Raw genomic sequence first — 22,421 nt, 5'->3', positions numbered from 1 at the left:
GAAAAAAAAAAAAAAAACGAACATCTTCTTCAGGAAAGACCAATAACTCGTCCAGAATCGGCATCGATATCAATGTCGCTCTGTGGCAATCTAGGCATTGTTTTGATCATTGTCCCAACTAAAGGATATATAAATCCAGCTTCCAATGCTTCCTCTCATCTCTTCAACACATTCGTCAATTCTAACTCTAAATCATCGATTATTCGACATATTTCTACAACTACTAGCTCAATGCGACTTGGAACGATTATTTTAACAACATAGATTCTAGTATAAATTTCCGATATTTTCTTTTACAATTAATATTAACAAAAATTGCAAAAACCTTATTTGTTGTAATCGGTGTTCAAGGCAATGGGTAGAGGTGGCAATGTGGCTCGGTTCCACCTCTCTCTTTCTTTGGAAATGGGAATGGAGCCTATATTAGTAATTTCATGTTTTATATTTAGTAAGTTATTGTAAATTTTGATTTTTAATTTAATATGGTCTTACGGTAAGACTCTTACCACTTACCAATTTAGATGCTTCAAAGGGTCCCTTCAATAAAGCATCTTATATATTAACATTTAAAAAGATCTTGCAGATATTTCGATTCCAAAGAACGATGACGATGACGATGACGCTATATCTTCAATCCGCAAATTCTAGATTATTCAACATACTAACAAGAGAGGAAGAAAAAAAAAAGAAAAAAAAAACATCACAAAAATACAACCTATGGAATGGAGGAACTCTTATTGACCCATAGTCCATCTTCATTGAATCACAAAACACCAAAGCATACAAAAAAAAAAAATGCAATCCCAAAAATCGAACATCTTCTTCAAGAAAGACCGATAACTCGTCCAGTTTCAGTGTCGATATCAATGTCGTAAAAGCAAGGCCTAGTGGGCAAGCCAGGCATTGTACTCATCGTCCCAACTAAAGGGTAAATAAATCCAGCGCCAATGCTTCCTCTCACATCTCTTATCGGCAGGACAAAACCACTAGGAGCACCCTTCTCCGAAGCATTGTGTGAGAACGAGTACTGCGTCTTTGCCATGCAGATTGGCAGGCCCGAAAATCCTTGTTTGCTGTACATCTCTATCTGCTTCTCCGCCTACCTCATCCAAAAAACCAAATATAACAAATTAAACGAAAAAAAAAGTCGACAACTGCGTTTAGATGGATCGTGTGCGATAATCTATTCACATGAGGGGTTTCTTGCGTTCGACATCTCTGCACTTATTCTAATTATCACAAAAACTCACTACGTTATTTTTATTACCATAAAAGTTCCTAAGATCGAAACTCAAGAGCAAATAAACGCATGGAGCACCCCTGCGCGGACAGTGATCTAAAAAGAAGGGTTTATTGCATTTAGCACCCCTGCATTTTCTCTAATTTTCAAAAAAACTCCCTGTGTTAAGGGGGTTTGTGCTAAAACAAATGCATCGTAGGGTTTTTTTTTTTTGGAAAATACTTATAAAAATAGGAGTTTTTTTAGCAATTCCTTATAACACAGGGGTACTAAATCCAATAAAATCGTAAAAAGAACGTAAAATAGGAGGGTTTATGCAGATAAAAATTACGAAATGACACTTCCAAACTCAAGAAGAAACAACTAAAAAGCTAAACATGTACCTGTTCGGAATACTCGACCCCACTTGCACCATACGACTTTGCTATTGCCTCTATTTTCTCTTTGATACTTATATCTAAAGGATATAAAAACGTCAAAGGTTGTGTAACACTTTCACACGCCTTTTGAACCGCAATTCCAAGATCCACCTGAGAATCGAAAAAAAACCAAAATAAATATAAATTCAAGGTACGACAAAACCCCGTTAAAATTCCGTTCCACGAAAAGTAAATGCTAGATAAAATAGTAAATTAGTTAGTCAGCTAAAAAATGCTAGCTAAAATAATTGTTTTCAGAATGATGAAACTAACCGCGCCTTTCCCGCCATGTGCATGATGAGTACAAATAACAGCATCAAAAGCCCCCGCCGACAAAGCCGCAGTTCTCACAGCATTGAGCTCCGCTTCAGAATCCGTCGAAAACATATTAACCGCCACCACAACATTAACACCATAAGCCTTCGTGTTCTTAATATGCCTCGCCAAATTAATGCACCCCGCTTCAACAAGAGCCACATTCTCCGTCACGTAGGCTCGGTCCAGCGGCCTCCCAGCCACAACATCGGGCCCGCCACCGTGCATCTTCAAGGCCCGAATAGTAGCCACAATCACCGCACACTGAGGCTTCAATCCGCTGTACCTACACTTTATATTCATAAACTTCTCAGTCCCAATATCCGCACCGAACCCCGCCTCGGTCACCACAAACCCACCGGGGCCCACAAGCTTGAGGGCAATTTTGTCCGCAACTATCGAAGAGTTGCCGTGCGCGATATTCGCAAAGGGGCCCGCGTGTACAAGTACGGGCGTGCCCTCAAGAGTCTGCATTAGAGTAGGGTTAATAGCGTCTTTCATCAACACCGCCAGTGCGCCACCGACTCCAAGGTCATCGGCGGTGATGGGGTCGCCACCCCTACTATTTCCGACCACCATCTTTCCAAGGCGGGCCCGCATATCAGGTAAGGAGGTCGTGAGGGCTAAAACCGCCATGATTTCACTAGCTACCGAAATATCGAACCCCGTTTCTCTAACCATGCCCTTTTCTTCGGGCCCTTGTCCAATCGATATTTTTCTCAAGAACCGGTCATTAACGTCCATGACTCTCCTCCACGTGATGGAATCGGGGTTTATGTCCAGCCTGGCGAACTGCTTTGCTTCGGTTGGTGTTAGGTCTTCGGGGTTAGATTTTGAGATGCCGAGTTTTTGTAGACGGCCGAGCATGACTTCATTGAAGGTTCTTTTGCCTTCTTTGTTCGGCGGGCACAGGCGGTTGAAGAGGGCTTTGTCGGATTGGGTTGACTCATGGAAGATTCTTGTGTCGATGGCAGCGGCGAGGAGGTTGTTGGCGGCAGTGATTGCGTGGATGTCTCCGGTGAGGTGGAGGTTGAATTCGTCCATCGGGATCACTTGGCTGTAGCCTCCACCGGCGGCACCGCCTTTGATTCCGAATGTGGGCCCCTGTGATGGCTGCCGGAGGCACGTGACTACCTACGGAAAATCGAAAAAAAAAACAGATGATAAATTATCAGAAGAAAGAAGGGCAAATCAAGTTTGATTGAATACCTTTTTGTCAAGAAAAGCTCCCAAAGCTTGACAGAGACCGACGGTGGTGGTGGATTTGCCTTCTCCGAGGGGGGTGGGAGTAATACCTCCGACCACCACGTAGTACCCATCTTCTTTACCTTTAAGCTCATCAATCACTGACAACAGAACCTGGATACCTCAAAACAAAATCGAAACCCAAACATCGGAAATCCATATATACAATCTACATGAACCAAAAATGCCCTAAAAAATGGGGGGAAAAAAAACCAATCGGAAGAGTGAGATTTTCTAATGTTACCTTAGCTTTGTATTTGCCGTAGAGATCGTAATGCTGAGGGGCGAGATCGAGCTCCTGGGCGATGTCGGAGATGTGGAGCGGCGCCACCGAATTGGCAATGTCTATGTCGGCCGGCACCGGCGATGAAACCTCGAGTTTCCTCAATGTTTTCCCCATTTCGGGTAATCTGGGATGATTTCTTCCGTTGGTGTGGGGTGATTTTTGTAGATTTCGATCGGGGCACGGAATTAGGTGGGAAATGTTGGATGTTAGATGAGAAGAAATTGAGCGAAGAAACATGGGAGAAATTTTCTGCAGATTGTCTCTTATCTAGTGAGTGGAGCTCGGGATGTGTGTCTCCACTGTTGGGGTCGCACGTGGGGTGGACTGTTGGCGAATGTTTATCTGCCACGTGTAGGCAAAAAAATTATTTTTAACAGCAAAAACAAAATAAAAAATAATTAACACATACGTTTAGAAATTTATGGAGATGCGGGGTATCGATCCCCGTACCTCTCGCATGCTAAGCGAGCGCTCTACCATCTGAGCTACATCCCCTTGACGACGGTACGTTTACTAATGTATTATGTGTCTAAATGCAGACAAAAAACTATTTAACAAATATGAAAAAAATTACTACTATTTAACGCAGACGAAGAAGAAAAGTGGAGATGCGGGGTATCGATCCCCGTGCCTCTCGCATGCTAAGCGAGCGCTCTACCATCTGAGCTACATCCCCATCATGCCAATTCATTTCATTAAAAAATATTTGATTTTATGCATTCCAGTTGAAAGAATTTCCAATTGCCACAATAATGCTGCCCTCACTGTTAAATATGTTGTTGGAGCCAAAAGTTATGTGTCGTTGCATTTTATTCAAATTGAAAAAAAATAAAAAATAAAATAAAAGGATTCGTTTATGCTTCCAAGCTGGCCATTTTTCAAGAAACCCTTGGAAGAAGAAGTGAAAAGCTTATTTGTTGAAGATAACTATTTGTGTCTCTGCTGGTTTTATTTGATGTTCTAGTGAATGAAATTTAAGGGTAAAGAACATTAAATAATTTTATTTGGCCAATCAAGTAAAACTACATCTTTTAGAGCAAGTATGCAATTCATTTGGACAAACGAGTAAAGAACATTAAATAATTTTAGTTTGGCCTAATTCCATGCACCTAAAAAGTACAAACGAAAGGAAGACTTCACATGGAATTAAGGTTAAGTAGTGTGTCTTTTAAGATTGTTTTATTTGTGTGCTAGTTTATAACACTTTCGGCATATAAGGTTTCAAATTGACGTGAGGTTAAGCCATAAGGTGCTATGGTATGACCTAGGGTCGGAGTTTTAGGCGAGCTGATGTTTTTGTAACCTAATATCCCATTAAATACGGTAGACCCATATGAGAAGGTAATTAGGTCAAAAACCTTAATGAAGCTGGACCCCGGTGGTAGACCGAGATTCCGGCGGAGTTGGAGGCTGACGCAAGGAGAACCAGGTTAACATCACGCTTACGTCATAAACCCAACGAACAGAGAACGATCACAAATCATGCGAGGATATTTTTGAAATATTAAAAAGTAAAAAAGATTTTACAAGTATAAAAATGGTCAAAAACAACTTTGAAAATTTTAAGAGTTGAATAATTCAGGTGCATATCCATTAGCATGGCATCATTTCAGGTGAAATAGCTCATACAATAGATCCACACTCATTCACTGCCATAAATACGAGGGAGAAAGAGCGCCCCCGGCACCAGAAACACAACACGAGAATCGAAATAAATACCAGAGCATGCATCTTGCTTTTTTTATCCCCAAGCGAAATTGGGGCAAGTATCTACAAGGGCAAAATGGACCACAAGAATGTGAAGAATGCTCTCTTCTTTCCTTCAATTCAAAACACTAATGGTTTTCGATAATAATACATGAGCACAATCTGTGATCGAATCCTTGACTCAAAAAAACATACTAATTTACACGGTTTTTCTTCATTCCTTCATATTCTGACGCTCCGATCCAGTTCAGAATATCAGATAAAACCGTTCCATTGTTTGTTGCTTCATTTGCAAAAGACACTGTACACGAAAATAAAAAAAAAAAAAAAAAAAAGGAATATAAATTTCTTCATACAGGCATCGGGTTTTGGGTCCACTATTCTAAGCTCCTAGCATAAATCAACTCCAAGATAATCAGAAGAGCGACTTTACATCAACCTGTAAGGCAATTAAGAAAAACGAAAAATACGATCAGCTTGATAAATAGCCAGTTCAATGCATAAAGGACAGTCAAAATGAAATACTTTGTGCTTCAAAATAGCAATCAATTGTAAGAACTATATGTAGAAGTCTAGAACCAACAGCGACTAATGATCGAGTATGTACAACACTGCGAAACTTGAGCCGAGCATTTGACAATCAAATTTTAAAAAACTCTTGCTTTACGCACTTTATAACTTCAATCAAATTCCAAATGGGAACACAAGTAGCAAATCTCGATAAAGAACAAAATATCAAACTCAATTACTTAATTACTTAAATAAAAACCTAGACTGAAATCCCAAAAAATAAATTCAATCCCATGAAGATCTTACTGTGTACCATGTTGTAGAGAACAATCCATTATCCTATTTCGATCTGATGGTGTTCTGACTACAACAAGAAACTGGAAATTTAGACGTCACGAAACAATGAATGCTTGTTTAAGTGCGTCAATTTGAAAAAAAAAAAAAAAAAAAGTGACGGAAAGGATCAAACCGCTAATAATAACAATACGCCGACTGAATAAGCATAAAAAGAAACTAAATTTTAGTACATTATTACGTCGACTCATACATCAGCAGAAACAAATTTACCCTGTCGACAAATTAGCGGTAGAAAAGTTTCGACTTTTCATAGTTCACATGCTCCGTACAAACATATATTACCAAATTCATGATGATTGGCCAATCAAGTTGAACACAGACAACACAAATACAATAAACACATTCTGCAATTACCTTAAGCAATATCAAATTCAATAAATAACTTCAGCAAAACAATTATATCATGAAACGAATCGGAAAGGCAGATATATACTATAAACTCCCTCACACATAATTCATAACATACCAAAAGATCAAAACCGATGCTGCGTCAAGCGGCGTCGACCATCAAGATATCGCCATCTTCGTCACGCATTTCATCGACACCCCTACCACTAACTTCCCCACCATTATCACTCGAGCCTCGTCTACTGGAGCCCGATGCAGTAGCAATTGAAATCAGATTGGCCTCCCCATTAACCCTCCTCAACCTCGGCTCTCTAACCGGAGTTCTATCCAGAAGCAAAAGTACATCACGATCCACCTCCCAGCGGTGCGCCCATGGGTCAATCGCCTTCTTTTTCGGCGCGGATTCGGCTGGCAATTTGTGCCGGCACAAGGGGCAAGTGTTGCTCCTTTGAAGCCATTCAACAATACAATCCCTATGGAAAAAGTGCTCGCACGGCAATTTATTGACTGTTACAAAAGTACCTGGATCTATCTGGAAATCCTCCATGCAAATTGAGCACGATTGAAGAGACCGGTCTGAATTTGGGGGAAATATTTTAATCGGCAGCGAGCGAACGAACGATTTCAAAGCAGGTGTAGATTGATGGGAATTGGGGGTTGCAAATGATAGGAGGGAACTCTCGGAATCGGAGTCGTCGCCGGAGTCGGAATCATCGGAGGTCTCATAAATGTAGAAGTTTGGGCCAGGGGGGAAATCGGAAGTCGGCGGACGAGGGGGAGGAGGTATCGACGGCGGCGGCGGAGAAATGGTGTGGTTAGGGATTAGGTGGCGGTGATAGCATCGAGGGCAGCGGAAAGAGGAAGGCGGAGAGGCGGATGCGGTGGCGGTGCGGGTTATGTGGAAGGAGTGGTTGCAGTTGTAGCATCTGTATGATCGGCGGTGTGAGGGGGCGGCGACCGCGACGGCGGCGGAGGAGGAGGAGGAGGATGCGGTGGCGTCGACTGACGGAATTGAACGGAGGGTGGGGGGCTCCGTCGTTAGTGACGTCATTGCTTCGTTCCCCCGCGGTGACTTCTAAACCCGCGTGTCTAGTAATTTTCTTCAACTTATAACTCGTATATATACTAGCCACATAGCATAAATTTTGCTTCTTTTTTTTTTTTTTTTTTTTTTGTTCTTTTGCTTTTTTTTTTTTCTTTTTTCTTTTTTTTTTTTTTTTTTTTTAATTTTTTCCTTTGAAATTTAGTGGATAAGTCAATTCGTACTCTGTTAGGTATCCGTCTAGCTTCGTTTCAGATTTGATAATAATATTTATTTTGCCAAAACGGTATAGCTGGGTATTTTTTCGTTCCATCTCGAATTTAGCTGGTACATGTATCACAGTTTATGCATGAAACGGGCCTGACAGATAGGAGACGGTGGAGTTTTTAACACGTGTAAAAGACAGATAGGATTTGATAAAATTTCTAAATATGGTCGTTAGACGCGCTCCGTTAGGGATCCGTCTTGCTTCGTTTCAGATTTGAAAATAATACTTAGTTTGCCAAAATGGTATATTCGGGTATTTTTCCGTTCCATCTCGAATTTAGCTGGTACATGTATCATAGTTTATGCATGAAACGAGTTAGACAGATAAGAGCATATATAGTTTTTAACACGTGTACTAGACATATAGGATTTTATAAATTTCTAAATATGGCCGTTAGGGGTGACGATTTAACGCGCGCTCCGTTAGGTATCCGTTTTGTTTCGTTTCAAATTTCATAATATTACTTATTTTGCCAAAACGATATAGTTGGGTATTTTTCCTGTTCCATCTCGAATTTAGCTGTACATGTATCACAATTTATATGTGAGACGGACGAGACAAATAGGAGCCTATACAGTTTTTAACACGTGTACAAGACATACAGGATTTGATAAATTTCTAAATATGGTCATTAGAGGTGACAATTTAACGCGCTCTCCATTAGGTATCTGTCTTGCTTCGTTTCAAATTTGATAACAATACTTATTTTGCCAAAATGGTGTATGTGGGTATTTTTCCCACTCTATCTCGAATTTAGTTGTACATGCATCACAATTTATATGTGAAATGGGCGAGACACCTAGGAGACTATATAGTTTTTACACGTATACAAGACAGATAGGATTTGATAAATTTCTAAATATGGCCGGGCGTTAAGGGTGACAATTTAACGCGCTCAGTTAGGTATCCATCTTTCTTCGTTTCAAATTTGATAATAATATTTATTATGCCAAAACTGTTTACGTGGGTATTTTTCCTATTCCATCTCGAATATAGATGTGCATCGATCACAATTTATACGTGAAACGAGAGAAACATATTAGGAGTCTATAGATTTGTTAACACATATACAAGACAAATTGCATTTTATAGTTTCTAAATATGCTCGTTATAGGTGTAAATTTAACGTGCTCTGTTAGATATTAGTCTTGCTTCATTTCAAATTTGATAATCATCATCATTTTGCCAACACGGTATACTTGGTAAGTTTCTCTCAAATTTTTTGCGTGAAAATGGGTCACAACAAATAAGATTCTATAAAAGCATTTAGCACGTGTACGAGACAGGATATGATCCGATAAAATTTTAAATAGTCTCAAGGCGCGTAGCGTTGTATGAGTGTTTAATGGAGTAAACTACAACGAACCCCTAAGGTAAGATGTGATTACGAAAAAAACCCAACTTTTCTTTTTTAACTACAACCCTTGATTTTTTTTTTATTATTATTATTATTTTTTTGCAAATACACGAAATATGTAGGATTTTATAAATTTATAGGTGTATCGTGTATGAGTGTATAAGAGTGACTAGATTATAAGAGTGACTTTCTTTCCTAATGCATCCATATCTAAATTTAAATTACAAAAGCTACAAAATAATTGAATTAAAATTATATATTCAATGTTCTTGAAAAAATCAAAAAAATACTTTAAAATTTGAAACACAAATTTATATTCGAATTAAAATATTTATTCAATATTTTTAAAAATACTTTAAACTCAAACGACTAATTTATAAGAGTGAGAATTTTTTTTCTCTTAATTCGTCCCTTCATAATTACAATCTATTTCAAATAAAATTATTTATTTAATATTCTTTAAAAGTATTTATAAGAAGACCGTTATTTTACAAATCTTTCTTCTCAGTTTCTCTCTCCAAGATCTCCCTCTCATTTTCACACACAGTTCAGGCGGTGCTCGTTTACGGCGGTGCTCGATTACGGCGGCGTCGTTTCAATTCCCCGGTGAACTGGTACAAGAGTTCTTCTTTATTTCTCAATTGATTTTCCCCCTTTTCTTCTGCCTTTTTTCAATTTTTTTTTTTTTGTTCCGTCGCAACATGGGTTATGCCTTAAACCCTAATCTCCTTGAAGTTTATGCGAGTCTTGTACATTCCCTTAATTTCGCAAGATTCCTGATAATGCGGGTCAGAATTTTTAAATTTAATGTTTTTCCTTCGTTGCTAAACAACGAGATTTGCCCTTTCGGTTGGGACTTCATATGAAAGTTTAAGTAATTGAAAATTCAATTTTGCTTCATGTTTCCTTGTTGATTTAAAATGTATTATTTTTTTTACTGAATTTAGTTAGTATGGTTCTGGAGATATGCAATTTAATGAAATAGAAGAAGAAAATTCAATTTGTAAAATTAAATCAAACGGTATCATAAGTTTTCAAATGGAAAAATACTTTTGTTTTTATGTTAAATAATAATAATAATAAAATGCGTGTCTTCGTTATTGACTTCTTATGTTGTTGTTTTTCCAGAAATAATTGTATTTTGTTACCAAGCAGTCCCTCCTGAACAAGGCATGCCTGCTATGAAGAAGGTTCGTATAGATGATATGATAGCTCTGCCGTTTAATTAGTGATTTTATTTTCACGACTTTCCTTACAATCCGTCCCGGTTTGTTGAGTGCTGAATGCATTAGTATGCCTTCGTGTGTAAACTTATCTTATTTTTTATTTCATAACCAGAGTGCTGAATGCATTGGGATTGGGCAAGTATTCAATAAACTGGTGACGGAGATCGGAAGTCCAGTTGATTTTGAACTTCCCCAATCATTAAATAAATGGAAACCTACTTCTTATTCATTTATCAGGCGCAGTATCCTTAATAGTTAGTTACTAAATTAACTTCATATGCCTAACATTAATCTGGTATTTTTTATGTTTTTAATCCTGTCAGCAATCTTCTCCCTCCCAATTTCTACTGTTTATTAAAATATATTTTTGTTTGTTTAATCTTAACTACTTCAAGATGTGTATCTAGCTAAGAAGATGAAAAGGCGTTTGGGGGATGATGGAATCTTTTGTTCCTGCAGCTCGTCACCTGGATCTTCTGGTGTTTGTGGTAGAGATTGCCTTTGCGAGTACGGATCACTGTGATTGAGTTTTTATGACAAATTTGGACTTTTAATTGAGCCTGACAATTTGATGATAACATATTACCTCTTCTTATCATTGTACGTTTACATATTCGACAATGTTTGGATATATGAGCGATCCGACGTTTCTTTTCCATCGTACTATGCGTGCATTTGGCTGTCAATCTGGGACCATCTCATTGATGTTCCTAACGTGCTTGAAATAAATAAAAAATACTTTGCTTCTTCTTACCACTGTTTCACTTCTATTTAATTCACTAGAGAGTGCATGAAAACTTGTTTAGTTGTGAAGAAGGTTTTGAATTCTTTCGCATATGGGCAGATCCAAGATCTACGTTTTCCTCTACACTTGATATTTTTATACTTTGAAACTTGGTACCCTTCCCTATTGGTCTATCTGCTTATAGTAGATATTTTTGGTATTGCGATGATTATACATGCAACACATTTTAGAGTGAACAAGTTCTTAACGTGGATCAAATAGTATATTTTCTTGATTGATATCTTTGTTTCCTGTTACAAGTGTGTTGATGTCTAGCTGCTCTTCGGCCTGTAAATGTGGGAGCTCATGTCTGAATAAGCCATTTCATCGGAGGCCTGTGAAGCAGATCAAAACCGTGCAGGTGATACTTCTCTTTGTTTATTAAATTGTATTAGCAATTACAGAAACTGAAGATTTGTACTTTGTAGGGTGTTTGGTTGTTTTCTTGCATTATTTTCCCAGTGGCACTGTTTAACTGAAAACTGTGGTTGCTAACGAAACGGTATCCGAGTGTCTAGAGCAATTGATCCGCTAATGTCTTAGACTTCTTTTAGAATTCTATTTGCATTGTTGTGAGATTCTTGATACCTGTTGGAGTAACAACTCGTTGATGATCAGTTTTAGATTTTGTATTGCAGTTATGTTTCCGTTGGAACTTGGAATTTTACTTTTAAGTGTCATTTCTACAGTGGAATTTTAGAACTTGATTGTGTACATCCTCTGCAAATAGCTTTATTCTGTACATCCTTGCACATCTATTTTAGGTTGATTGTGTACTTGTTGACTTAAACAAAACCATGACTAATCAATTCTGCTGCTGCCCTTTTTCATGATTCAAAATGCAAATGTATTTAATGTGATTTTCGTCGCATTATAGCCTGGCTTAATGATTTGTAGTATAGATACGCTAAACTGTTGAGTAAGATGAAGTGCCTTTTTTCAGACTGAGAAATGCGGAATGGGTATAGTGGCAGAAGAAGACATCAGGAAAGGAGAATTTGTGATAGAATATGTCGGAGAAGGTAAGTATTTTTTAAACGAAGATGTGCATTTTACAGGAGCCAGTTCTCAGCTGAGTGCGATACTTTATTTTCACTCTTGCAGTTATTGATGATATAACATGCGAGGAAAGACTCTGGAAAATGAAACACAAGGGAGAAACAAATTTTTACCTCTGTGAAATCAATCGAGACATGGTGATCGATGCCACTTATAAGGGAAACAAGTCTAGATACATTAATCACAGTTGCTGTCCCAATACCGAGATGCAGAAATGGTTAGGCTGAATGATGATCTTTAGTTTCTTGAAGTGAAAAACACATTTTATTTTAATAACTTCTCTAGCAACTCTTGATTTTCAGGATGATTGGTGGTGAAACAAGAATCGGAATATTTGCCACCTGTGATATTAAGAAGGGCGAGCATCTGACCTATGATTATAAGTACGAGCTTTCACAGTTTATTTTAACTTGTTCGCTTTCAAGAATTTACATCAATATTTTGGTCTAACAAATCTGGCAGGTTTGTGCAATTTGGAGCAGATCAAGATTGCTACTGTGGTGCTGCAGGTTGCCGAAAGAAGTTAGGAGTTAAACCAAAAAATCATGCTTCGGATGCTGCACTGAGAGTAGTAACATGTCAAGTGGCTGCAAACTCTCCGAAAGCGAAAGCAGTTATATCAAATAAACCTGTAAGATTTCCTTATTTTACGTACAGAGAGTATGAAGAGTAAACTGAAGCTAGGTGCTTGGAATTTGTGTACCGTCGTATGTTAGCATCAAGAGTTATTAGCAATCGAGAACTAGAAGAAGCCATCTAGGTTTTGACAAGATGGAATGCCAAGACGTTGATATTAAGTAATAGCGAATCTATCTGTATCTGCACAAAAAAAAACAAAATCGAAATCTGAAAAGAAGATAAAACACCCTTTCTAGTGTGCCGTCGCATCTCTCCACAATTTGCATCCACTAGATGAAACTTTCATGTTACAATCACTTTTACAAAATGTAACAGAAACGGAACACCATCTGTAAGTAGATTTTGGGCCAAATCAAAATAAGGACATGGTTACATGAATATAGATACGTTCAAGTGGGAATATATAGAATTTTCTTTAAATCATTGTGTATCACATACACACGCACATATATATCTATATATTTTGTTGAACGGGGGACTAAGCGGCTGCATAATTTTTTTGAAGGTATATATGAATGGAGTTCCTGGTGTAGGTGCGCTACTCCCACTTCTCAACAGCTTTTACTTTCCTTTTACTGGGAAGAATACACTTAGTTTCTATTTGGCATCGTTGTCTAATTTGTGTTGCGATTAATTTATTTCCAGGAGGTTTAAGGAACAATTCTTCTCAAAGAAAAAAGAAGCGCCGGAATTGCATTGGTTCAGTAATACGAATTTTTCACATTTCAGATAATAGGTACATGAGATTATATCATTCTTCTTTTTTTTTTCCCGAAAACTTTCCTCTTTCAGTTTGATATTGTTCGGTTCTTGATATATTTTATCAGGTCCTTTGGGATAATAAGACACTTTGACAGCACCAGGAGAAAACATTTGGTGAGGCAGCACAAAATGTCACATGTTTATATATATATATATATATATATATATATATATATATATATATATATATATATTATTTCCAACTTAAGGACAGTTCATCATAAAAAAAATCATTTTTTCTAAGTGCAGATTATGTTTGAAGACGGAGATTCCGACTTTCTAGACTTGTCAAAAGAAGAATGGGAATTTTGTAATTGTTAAAGACATTGTCAGGTAACCAACATAGGCCTTGCTCGTGTAGATTTTACGACATGTTTGAACCTGGGATTTTGTATGTTTGGTTCTGCAGGTGCGAGGAAGATGTGATATATGATGTTTACAGTGAATGGAGGAGGATTAATGTTACCTATAGATTTCTTATTTTTTGCCAATAACTTTTTGGGCAATACATATGTGATATGTTGTAATTCTTTATTTCGTTTTATTTGTGTTCGATTCGTAATAGCAATCTGCAAGTGTAATCTATATAATAAATAAAATGGTTAAACACAGTTTACACCCGTAAAATATAGGGTGGTAACATTTAACCCAAAGTTACAAATGTAAAATTTACCTCTCCATTAATGAATTTGGTGGAAAGATTTTGACGTTAAATAATGTGGCATTTTTCCATCTCAAAAAAAAAAAAATTATATACATATATATATATATATATATAAAGAAAAAAAAAGAATATATATATTTAAAAAATCTTTCAAAAATTAATATTTTTAAATAAAATAATAATAAAAAACATTATCTTATAAGATTAGTCGAACACCCTCTTAGCATATCAAATCAAACTTAAACGCAAATTTAAAAGCCCAATCTTTTTTCGAACAAATAGCTCCAATATCTTTTCTCTCTCTCTCTTGAATTTTTATTTCAATACAATATTCTATTCCGATTCGGTATAGTAGTGAATTTTAACTTCCTCCCCCAATATTAAACCCTAACTCGTTTTCCCGCCAATTTTGCGCTGGTTTGGCGCTATCGATTCCCACTCGGGCCATCCACTCCTGCTTTTCCTTTCGGAGTAGGAGCTCTGTAGCTGAAGAAATGGCGCCACTGAGTTGGAGGCACCAGACTCTGATACAGGTCCTGCTTTCGCGGGGCCCACTCAAGGAAAATGACTTCTCTTCCATCTTCTCACAAGTCATCGGGAGAACTTCAGGTTTATTACACGTTTCTCTAATTCCAAATTTTTTTTTTTTTTTTTTTTTGTTCAAGATACGATTGTTGAAGCACAATATATGCATATGTATGTATATGTATGTATCAATGTATGTATCTATCTGAAGAGTTTATGTTGCTTTTTTTAGGGTATGAGAAATTCGTTAGTTCTAGTACAATTGATTGTGTGTGTACTGTGTACAAGTGATTTGATTTACTTGGTATGTGTAAATTGAAATAGGATAATATATTATACCGTGCTGTTGATTTACTTGATATGTGTTATTTATTATATGTGTTGTTTTCTGCAGGGCCACAGCAGCAGTTGCTTAATGAATATCTGCGCAAGATAAATACGGAGTTAAGTTATGTTCAGTTGGAGTTGCGAGCATGCCGAAACCAATATGATGGCAATGTGTATTATGGTGTCGTCAACAATGTCTCGGATGAACAGTCCAAACTCGGAACTAAATACACAGTTCCTCAGATTGCTTTCTACAAGGGCATTGTGAGCTTCTTTATTTTCCTTTCCCCATATTATATATGTATAACTTCTTTAGGATTTTCGTAAGGATTGTCCAATAAGATGTCGAACTGGAAGCTTGCTTGATGTTTAAGGAGTTAACAGAGTTAAAGATACGTAAAAGAATATATAAAATAATAGAAACAAAAGAACGAAAGAAGTTTGTGCACATTATTCTTACTTCAAGATTGCATTGTTGAGAGGCCTTTTGATGTGTTGGCTGAAGAATTAAGTCACTGTGCTGGCATCGACGAAGCTGTTTTTGTCTTTAGTTCATCTCCTTGTATATTTTTTTATTTTTTCTATAGGAGTAGTTCAAATATCGTATGTGGTAACAACATTTCGGGCTACCATAGTAGAACATGGACAAATCCTTTTTTCTTTGAGGGAATAGCTATACCTTTAGTCTTTTCCTTTGTTGTACATTTGGTGTCAAATCAGACTATTCATAAATTTCATTTCCCTTGACATATTTGCTGAATCAACGAAACAATTTCTTCCAGCTCCTGGACATTTGGCTGATTCGTATTATGGGATCAAAAAAATAAGCATTTGGTGATTAAAAGCTAAAATCCAGATTATTTTGCTCCGTTTTTTATTACTACTAAAGTATCGTCTCAATATGGGAATTTCTTTTAGCATAAATACACACACATCACACACACACACACACACACATATATATATATATATATATATATATATATATATATATATAAAGGATTTATCATGCATGTGATTTACTCTTTGTCTACATACTTTGTCTATTCCGATGTTAGTTTTTTTACAATGTTTAGTGAGATTGTAATGTTTTTCTTCTTTACTTGATGTTTATTTGTTTTGGAAATTTATATTAGGTTGAAGCTATTATACAAGATGCGGAAGCTAGAGGCTGCATTTTGAATACTGATGCTCTAAACATACGGTTGGACACACAGGTTTCTGGATACCTTTTTTACAGTTTTTTGTTGTGAATGATATTTTCTTAAGGAGTAAAATCCTGTCACTCAATCGATATCAATACTTGAAGAACTTGGATTTATTGGTCGGACTGATTCTTAAGTGTAAACTGTTTGGATATTATATTCTTGAACGACCATGCTTTTGTAGGGGGGATTAGTGATAGTACAACTTTGATTCCTATACTTCAATTGGACTTTCTGTACGTGTTGCTTGTCCTTTCAACTTATCATGATGTTGTAATTCTTATTCTTGTTCAGCTATGTTTTTCGGCTATGTTTCCAACCATATTTAATTTATGTGCAAAATAATACTGTCAGTCCTATAAGTTAGCTGCAGGCGTGGTGCGAATATAATCCAATTGTTTTATGTGAACATGCTACCATATCTGAGATATAGTCTGGCATTCATTCAGTTCTAGAATAAATTCATGGAAACTTCGATGACTGGAGGGCATGTGCATGTCACTTTCTTGGTAAATTGTACCGTTGAAGGAAAATGATTGTTATTCCACTTTCCTCTTCTTGATTTTTTTTTGATAAAACAGGTTCCACAAAAATGTACGCCTGAATTTAAAATCCCAATTCTGCAATTGTCTAATTTGGTGCCTAAATTGCTTGGGATGGCCTTATCGATAGTTGATAGGATTCTTTCTTGGAGAGAATTCACGAGTAATTTAACTGATACTTGGTTCTTACAGTTGCACCATATGTTGGACTTTTTGTAAATTGCAGGTTCATGGGGTGACTGATTCAGAGTCGCAGGCAGTCCAGATTCCTCCTGCATTTAAGAATTTTTCCATGTCGCAAAAGGAAAAAACTCTTGAACAATTGGTAAAAGACAATTGGCTTTGTTCAATGCCAGATGGAAAAATTGGTATTGGAGTAAGATCCTTTCTAGATCTCCGAAGTTGGTTTCGTGCCAACGAAGTGCCTGCATGCGAAGTTTGTAATGAGGCTGCAGTTAAGGTTTGTCTTTTAGGCTGAAATCTGATTTTATTTTCAGACTTCCTAGTTCCTACAAATTTAGTGCGCAGTTATTTATGCTTACTAAGCTTTGCAATGTTATGGCAACCTTCTCTCCCGATTCTTAACTTAAACATTGTATGGGAACAATACGACTCTGTATAGCCTAGTTTCGTCAATCTGTGTTCCTGAATTATTTACTCCTAAGATAAATTATCAGTAGTCAATTTATGGATTTGTGAATTTCAGAGTATCAATTTGTGGTTTATGTTCCAATTTTTTGAAAATCTTTGTTGTGGATTAATCAGCGAGTGCCGAAGTCGCGCATTACGAAATGGTGTATTACATCATAACTTTCAAATATAAATAGTGTTTCTGTTAATTTATCCCCAAAATTTGTGTGTGGTTCTCATGGAATCACGGCCTATCGGGTCCATTTATTCTACCGAAATGGTAAACTCATGTTTGTGTTTTCTGTATAATATCATGTGGGCAGGCTCAACTTTGCCAAAACGAAGCTTGTAATGTTCGACTCCATCCGTATTGTCTGAAAAAGAAATTCTCTCAACAAAGGGTACGAAGTTGTTTCACTTATCCATACCCTCACTATTCTCTCTATTCTACTATGATTGTCTGAAATTAATACACCAGAGTCGACGAATTCGCAGGTCGAAAGAGTTTGTCCAGGTTGTGGAACACAGTGGCATGGCATCAAAGCAGAAGCTGTAGAAGAACCGGATGAGAATATTCCTCCCTCTCAACCTTCGATGAAAAAGAGGCGTAGGCCCCACCGAGAAGATAATGCCGACAGTGAAGAATACTCTTCTCAAGCTTCTTTATCCAATGTAAAGAGGGTGACTCGTAGTTCTGCTCGCCGCGGTGCCAGCTAAGGCAACTCTGCCTGCTTACGTGGCAATTCCTCCCTCGGATAATAAACCTTGTGTAATGTGTTTTCTGATTACTGTGGCTTTTTTCAGATGCTGCAAAATGGAGTTTTTGGAAATTTATTTTTTTTAAATTTTTTCGATGTAAATTTTGGTATTGTATTACAGAAGGTGATAGTTCCGGTATTTTTGTAATATTAGATATATATTGCTGCTACTTTCTAGTGTTGGAATAGTATGTATATATTTTTTGGAATTTAGGCATCCCATTTTGAATGGATTTTATTGCAATTATTATTACACTGGATTGATTAAGGTTGGCATGGCTACTCATTGGTCAACCGCAAGAATAATTATCTCATATTTCATGGATTTCTTACACTTTTGAGTTCATCATTTGTAATTCATATGGAACAGGCTTCAAAAACCCTACCTTACAAATAGTAACTGTTCTCTTAATGGTAATTGAGTATTTTTTTCCTTTTTTTTGGGAAAAGAAAGAAAGAAAGAACGAACGAATCTAAGTTACTGTAAATTTCGTTTTATAGTTAAATCTCTATTTACTAATATAGTCATAACTAGCAAAATTCTACTAATTTAGTGAAATATTAAATTATTTAACTAATAATTTAGTACATTATAGAAAATTGAACCAGATCATGTCTTTCCTCAATGTTGACAAAATAAGAATGGGTAATTTGCAAATTAAAAAAAATTCTTGGATGCTTAGACTTGAAACAGGTATGGACATAATTGAAGAGATGAATAGTACTAGTGAATAGTGATGATAGAGGATAGGTGCATTGAACCATGTGAAGAGGCAACTGTTTTTTTTTTTTTAATCAAGATTCTTGGCCCCCATGCACCATCATTTAATGCCCCCCACCTGGTCTCTCTCTTAATTATTAATTTTAACCTGTGCAGCTTTATCACCACTGTTTAAGGTAAAAATTGAGAAATACAACAGTCAATTTCACTTAATGTATATCCTGACTAGAGGCACAACCTGAATCCAAACAGTAAGATTCTGCTACTACACACCAGCACCACAACAGAAGGCAGCCAAATGAAACTTATTATAATATTTTCAACTTTTTTTTCTTTCTCAAGTATATATAATCTCTCTTAATTTCTCGTGGAAATTATTAAAAATGATATTAAGTTGCCTCTTCTATTTCAGTCATTTCATTTCAACAGCCTCATCACTCCAAATTAAATTACAGATACTGGACACTTGAAGGTAAAATCAAAAAATAAAAATCACAAAACTTCGAGATCGAGATCGAGAGAGAGTTGACAATATAGATAAAGTGTTACTGCAGCTGAGTAGCAAAATATACAAGGAAAAGGGGATTGATCTATTAGAGCAGCTAGTACATTGCTCCAAGAGTTCTATTTCTACTATGGTTAGTCAGCAAACTCTACATCTCTACTTTTCTAAACATAAAATTAAAATGCATTCTTCTTCCCAAAGGGCTCTGGCTCTGTTCCACTATACATACACTGACACACACACTCATTACATGGGAATATGCATTTCTACGATATTTCGTATCGTCCTCAAGGCCTCACCGACACCCACTCGTAACGCCCCGCCAGAGGTAACTCTTTCCCAAAGTCAAAATTGTACCTAAAAACATATATTGTGTGAGAAGAATTGGATTATAGACACATATGGATTAAAAAAAAATAAAAAAAAATCGGACGTACTTCTCGATAAAATGGCGCTGCAAAGGCTGCTCCTCGCGGGCAAAAAACTCCTCCAATTCACGAGCACAAGGAACATTAAGGAGAAGGGCATTTTGAACTTTTTGAGTAGAGTGTGTCGAACGTGCCTGCTTTGTAGTAGAACCAGGGGTAATTCTGGTATCGGTAGTCTCAATTAAACTGCACGGAGTGGTTTCCCTCGTTCCCCTGTTGAAAATTACACAACTGATCAGTACATTATTTAATCTCTTCATAAATTTTTTTTTTTGATAATGATCAATCATAGATAATCGAAAAACGGGACAAGATAAAATTGCAGATAATGTCTAATTAACCATTGCCACAGTGTACATTTTTCACAAGAGCTATACTGTATATTGCAATTTATCCAGCTAAAATAATATCTTCTTGTTAAAAATCAGCAGTAAAACTGATTATAATTAGGAAAAGGAAAAGAAAGAAATGGAACTACAATTATTGAAGGTGCTAACTTTGTCTGTGCAACTTTTGTGGACACTATAAGTCAAGTCAAGTCAAGTGGTGGGGGCTGACAAAGGCAGGCAAATGCCAAAAAAATGTTTATTATCATTAAAAAGAAAAAAACTATATTCAGTATTCAGTCACAAGTCACAAATCACAACCCTTGTGCTAATCTTTCTGTGAAAGCAATTTCCATATCTGACATTGAATAATGATTTGATGCATAAACAGTGACTAACCCCACTAGCATTTATGGCACTGAAAAGAATGGGAAAGGGCTATTCCAATAAATATACATACATATATATGTATATATATGTGTGTGTGTGTACGCATGTGTTTAAAATATGTATTGAATGAATAAACTCATATGGTAGGGTGAACTGCACAAAATAAACCTAAATATAGATAATTGCTTCAAGAAGAAACTGCAGTAGTAACCAACTCAAAGAATACTTCTCTGACTGAAACTAATTGAAATATACATCCAACTGTAATCGTACACTAGAATAAGAAACACAGATCTTAAACTCAGACAAAATAAAATATAAAAAAAAAAAAAGATAAGTCATTTGTTGTAAAATTCGATTTTGAGAAATAAAAAAGTTCCTTAAAAAGCACTTTCATATAAAGAAAGCAAGCCCAAAGGGCCAAAACTCCTTTTTTCCTCCCCAACTAAAATGTAAAAAGAAAATGAAAATTGAAAAGGGCAAACTTTTCTGCCAAATAAACAAGAAAGTAGACTTGAGGAGGTTAGGTCAAATCTTATCACACCCTATTTTTCTGCAGATTCTTAAAAATGGCAGAATTTTTTTATTTATTTTTTTTTTTAAAAAAAAAGAAGGAAAAATTGGCTTCATGGGTAGAATTGTTTTTGGACAAAATAAGAATTAGGAGAGGAAATATGTAAAATTAAACAGAAGTTCAAAGGTAATTGAAATGCAGAAGTGCTTAAGCACATCAATTATGAGGGGACGAGATAAAATAACAGAGGGTTAAACATAATTATGGCTGCCTGAGAGAGTACCTTGCCCTAGTTTCAAAATCGAAGTTATTTTCCCCAAAAGAAGTTTCAATTGACAAATCCTCCTCTTCAATTTCACCTCTGCAGCCACAACTGTGTGGGGAAGTTGGGGAATTTTCCTGCTGCATGGATTTCTCGAGGCGCCGCGAGCGTAGCTCTAGGTAACATGCGTCTGGTTTTGACGGAGGCGGCGAAGGGGCGGCGGCGGTGGTGGACTGTAGGCGCTGAAGAGCTAGGGTTTTGGCGCGGGTGCGGACGCCGAGGTAGGATTGTGAGACGTCCATGAGAGCGACGCCGACAGTGACCTTGGCTTTCCTGGTATACTTCCCCATCTCGTGCGTGAAAATGTGTGTGTGAGAGAGTCTCTGAATTTTTATCACTGCTCCAATCAAATTTTCATGGAGAGAAGAGAGAGAGAGAGAGACGCGGCGGTAAAAACTAAACAAGGGCTTTAAATTGTGTTTTTTTTTAGCCTTTTCTTTTTGGGAAAACTCTATTTTTGCCCCCTCAACTAAATGGATGTTTCTATTTGCACCTTCAACTAAATGAATGTTGGAAATTTGCCTCTTTGAACTACATTTTTAAGGGATTATTCCTTCAAAATTATTTTCTATAGCTTGAAATATTCATAAATATAACCCGCAAGGGTGGCCTAGCGGTTGGAAGCAAGGGAGCTTGGGTCAATTGACCCAAGTTCGAATCCCCTTGCCAACGGTCGCTAGGTCGAGCTTGTCACACATGGTTAGCCTAGTGTGGTTTAAATCTCTCGTATGGTTTGCAAGCTATTATACGAGAGTGTAGGTTTACCCAGTGCACCTATATGGTTGGCTGCGGGTTCCTGCATTATCAAAAAAAAAAAAAAAAAAAAAATATTCATAAATATACTTAGAGTACGTCGGTCACTAAACTGAAAATAGACAGCTTAAGCAAATAGCTTAGAATAAGAATTGTATATGAAGTGTATTGTGTTAAATCATTGGCCTAAACTCACCATCTAATCTGTTATATTTTAGTCTAAACTGTTCGAAAGAACTTTAAGTAA

At 36.7% G+C, this 22,421-nt stretch overlaps 5 protein-coding genes and 2 non-coding genes across 7 annotated transcripts; 2 read left to right on the top strand and 5 right to left on the bottom strand.

Annotated features, from left to right (window-relative positions):
- Positions 1-586: 586 nt before the first annotated feature.
- THFS (10-formyltetrahydrofolate synthetase) lies at positions 587-3,854 on the bottom strand. The gene is made up of 5 exons (XM_012973492.2): positions 3,464-3,854; positions 3,184-3,333; positions 1,933-3,108; positions 1,624-1,770; positions 587-1,099 (listed from the first exon to the last, which is right to left on the bottom strand). The coding sequence occupies exons 1-5, from the start codon at positions 3,740-3,742 to the stop codon at positions 824-826; spliced, it is 2,028 nt and encodes a 675-aa protein (XP_012828946.2). The 5' UTR covers positions 3,743-3,854; the 3' UTR covers positions 587-823.
- A 73-nt stretch (positions 3,855-3,927) lies between these two features.
- On the bottom strand, positions 3,928-4,000 carry TRNAA-AGC (transfer RNA alanine (anticodon AGC)). Its single transcript has one exon. It is a non-coding gene; the product is annotated as a tRNA-Ala (tRNA).
- A 108-nt stretch (positions 4,001-4,108) lies between these two features.
- TRNAA-AGC (transfer RNA alanine (anticodon AGC)) lies at positions 4,109-4,181 on the bottom strand. The gene has a single exon. It is a non-coding gene; the product is annotated as a tRNA-Ala (tRNA).
- A 1,123-nt stretch (positions 4,182-5,304) lies between these two features.
- Positions 5,305-7,545, bottom strand: LOC105950171 (uncharacterized). Its single transcript, XM_012973494.2, has 2 exons — positions 6,546-7,545; positions 5,305-5,651 (listed from the first exon to the last, which is right to left on the bottom strand). The coding sequence occupies exon 1, from the start codon at positions 7,476-7,478 to the stop codon at positions 6,570-6,572; it is 909 nt and encodes a 302-aa protein (XP_012828948.1). The 5' UTR covers positions 7,479-7,545; the 3' UTR covers positions 5,305-5,651; positions 6,546-6,569.
- Positions 7,546-9,594: 2,049 nt separating this feature from the next.
- On the top strand, positions 9,595-14,108 carry LOC105950256 (histone-lysine N-methyltransferase ASHH3). The gene is made up of 14 exons (XM_088814198.1): positions 9,595-9,700; positions 10,223-10,284; positions 10,433-10,562; positions 10,716-10,827; positions 11,366-11,465; positions 12,048-12,126; positions 12,209-12,380; positions 12,466-12,546; positions 12,626-12,794; positions 13,308-13,335; positions 13,448-13,538; positions 13,630-13,678; positions 13,814-13,897; positions 13,974-14,108. The coding sequence occupies exons 2-13, from the start codon at positions 10,267-10,269 to the stop codon at positions 13,883-13,885; spliced, it is 1,101 nt and encodes a 366-aa protein (XP_088670324.1). The 5' UTR covers positions 9,595-9,700; positions 10,223-10,266; the 3' UTR covers positions 13,886-13,897; positions 13,974-14,108.
- Positions 14,109-14,537: 429 nt separating this feature from the next.
- Positions 14,538-18,444, top strand: EMB1379 (embryo defective 1379). The gene is made up of 6 exons (XM_012973616.2): positions 14,538-14,837; positions 15,148-15,344; positions 16,217-16,297; positions 17,054-17,287; positions 17,781-17,858; positions 17,953-18,444. Exons 1-6 carry the CDS (start codon positions 14,723-14,725, stop codon positions 18,172-18,174), a joined length of 927 nt encoding a protein of 308 aa, XP_012829070.1. The 5' UTR covers positions 14,538-14,722; the 3' UTR covers positions 18,175-18,444.
- Positions 18,445-19,450: 1,006 nt separating this feature from the next.
- On the bottom strand, positions 19,451-21,910 carry LOC105950140 (cyclin-dependent kinase inhibitor 3). Its single transcript, XM_012973458.2, has 3 exons — positions 21,383-21,910; positions 19,879-20,082; positions 19,451-19,798 (listed from the first exon to the last, which is right to left on the bottom strand). The coding sequence occupies exons 1-3, from the start codon at positions 21,709-21,711 to the stop codon at positions 19,729-19,731; spliced, it is 603 nt and encodes a 200-aa protein (XP_012828912.2). The 5' UTR covers positions 21,712-21,910; the 3' UTR covers positions 19,451-19,728.
- Positions 21,911-22,421: the final 511 nt, after the last annotated feature.

Source organism: Erythranthe guttata, chromosome 14, assembly GCF_056151865.1.
Source record: "Erythranthe guttata isolate IM_541 chromosome 14, IM_541, whole genome shotgun sequence".
Lineage (NCBI taxonomy): Eukaryota > Viridiplantae > Streptophyta > Magnoliopsida > Lamiales > Phrymaceae > Erythranthe > Erythranthe guttata.
Note: the sequence above shows the minus strand (reverse complement) of the source record. Positions and strands in the feature narration are given on the sequence as shown.